The sequence below is a fragment of the Merops nubicus genome, unplaced genomic scaffold (assembly GCF_000691845.1).
Source record: "Merops nubicus isolate BGI_N331 unplaced genomic scaffold, ASM69184v1 scaffold8355, whole genome shotgun sequence".
Taxonomy (NCBI): domain Eukaryota; kingdom Metazoa; phylum Chordata; class Aves; order Coraciiformes; family Meropidae; genus Merops; species Merops nubicus.
This window is the reverse complement of record NW_008607596.1, coordinates 18,847-19,771: the sequence shown is the minus strand read 5'-3', so window position 1 is coordinate 19,771 and position 925 is coordinate 18,847. Positions and strand designations below refer to the sequence as shown.

The 925-nt window shown below is 41.3% G+C and overlaps 1 protein-coding gene across 1 annotated transcript in view; it reads left to right on the top strand.

Moving 5' to 3' along the window:
• Nucleotides 1-528: 528 nt before the first annotated feature.
• Nucleotides 529-925, top strand: part of KCNG3 (potassium voltage-gated channel, subfamily G, member 3) — a gene marked incomplete at its 5' end in the record, with an annotated part of 661 nt that continues 264 nt past the window's right edge. The window contains one exon of the mRNA XM_008939989.1: nucleotides 529-925. This exon is cut by the window's right edge and continues 264 nt beyond it. Coding sequence (XP_008938237.1) covers nucleotides 529-925 — 397 coding nt within the window.

The following is a 925-nucleotide window of genomic DNA, read 5'->3' as shown; positions in this document are numbered from 1 at the left end:
AAAGAAAAGCTGTTCAAAAAAAAGGTGTTGTAGATAATGTTACATGCTGGCATTGGTGGCACATATTTAGCAGTTTGGTTCTATACCTTGCTGTTCATAACCAGTCAGCTCACTGATCCACAGTCCTTGGCATTCCCAAGTAGATCAGGCCTCACAGACTTAAACCCAACAAAATCGCACAAAACCCAAATAAAAAGAAAAGCTGTTCAAAAAAAAGGTGTTGTAGATAATGTTACATGCTGGCACTGGTGGCACATACCACCATTTCCTGTGGAGTTCCAGGCTTGTAGGCATATTGCCCAGCAGCAATCTATAATTCATAGAAAATGATCAGCTTAAGCTCCTCACTAGGTCCTCAGGTTAGATGGCTGAAATTTAGTGGTACCTGCTTAGGATAAGAATAGTGTGGCTTTCTGTTTGTCGTTTGTGAAGGTCTGAGTGTCAGTTTGGTAATATCTGTGAATAAACCAAACATCTACTAAGGCTTTTGCACAGAACGTAAATACTGTACTTTGTTTCTTTTGACAGGATAATTGAAGCTATCTGCATAGGCTGGTTCACTGCAGAGTGCATTGTGAGGTTCATCGTCTCCAAAAACAAGTGTGAGTTTGTCAGAAGACCTCTCAACATCATTGATTTACTGGCAATTACTCCTTACTACATCTCTGTTCTAATGACAGTTTTTACAGGGGAAAATTCACAGCTTCAGAGGGCTGGAGTCACCTTGAGGGTCTTAAGGATGATGAGGATTTTTTGGGTGATTAAACTGGCTCGTCATTTCATTGGCCTTCAAACCCTTGGTCTGACTCTGAAGCGTTGTTACAGAGAGATGGTGATGCTGCTTGTCTTTATCTGTGTTGCTATGGCAATTTTCAGTGCACTTTCCCAGCTTCTTGAAAACGGGCTGGACTTGGGAACAAAGAAT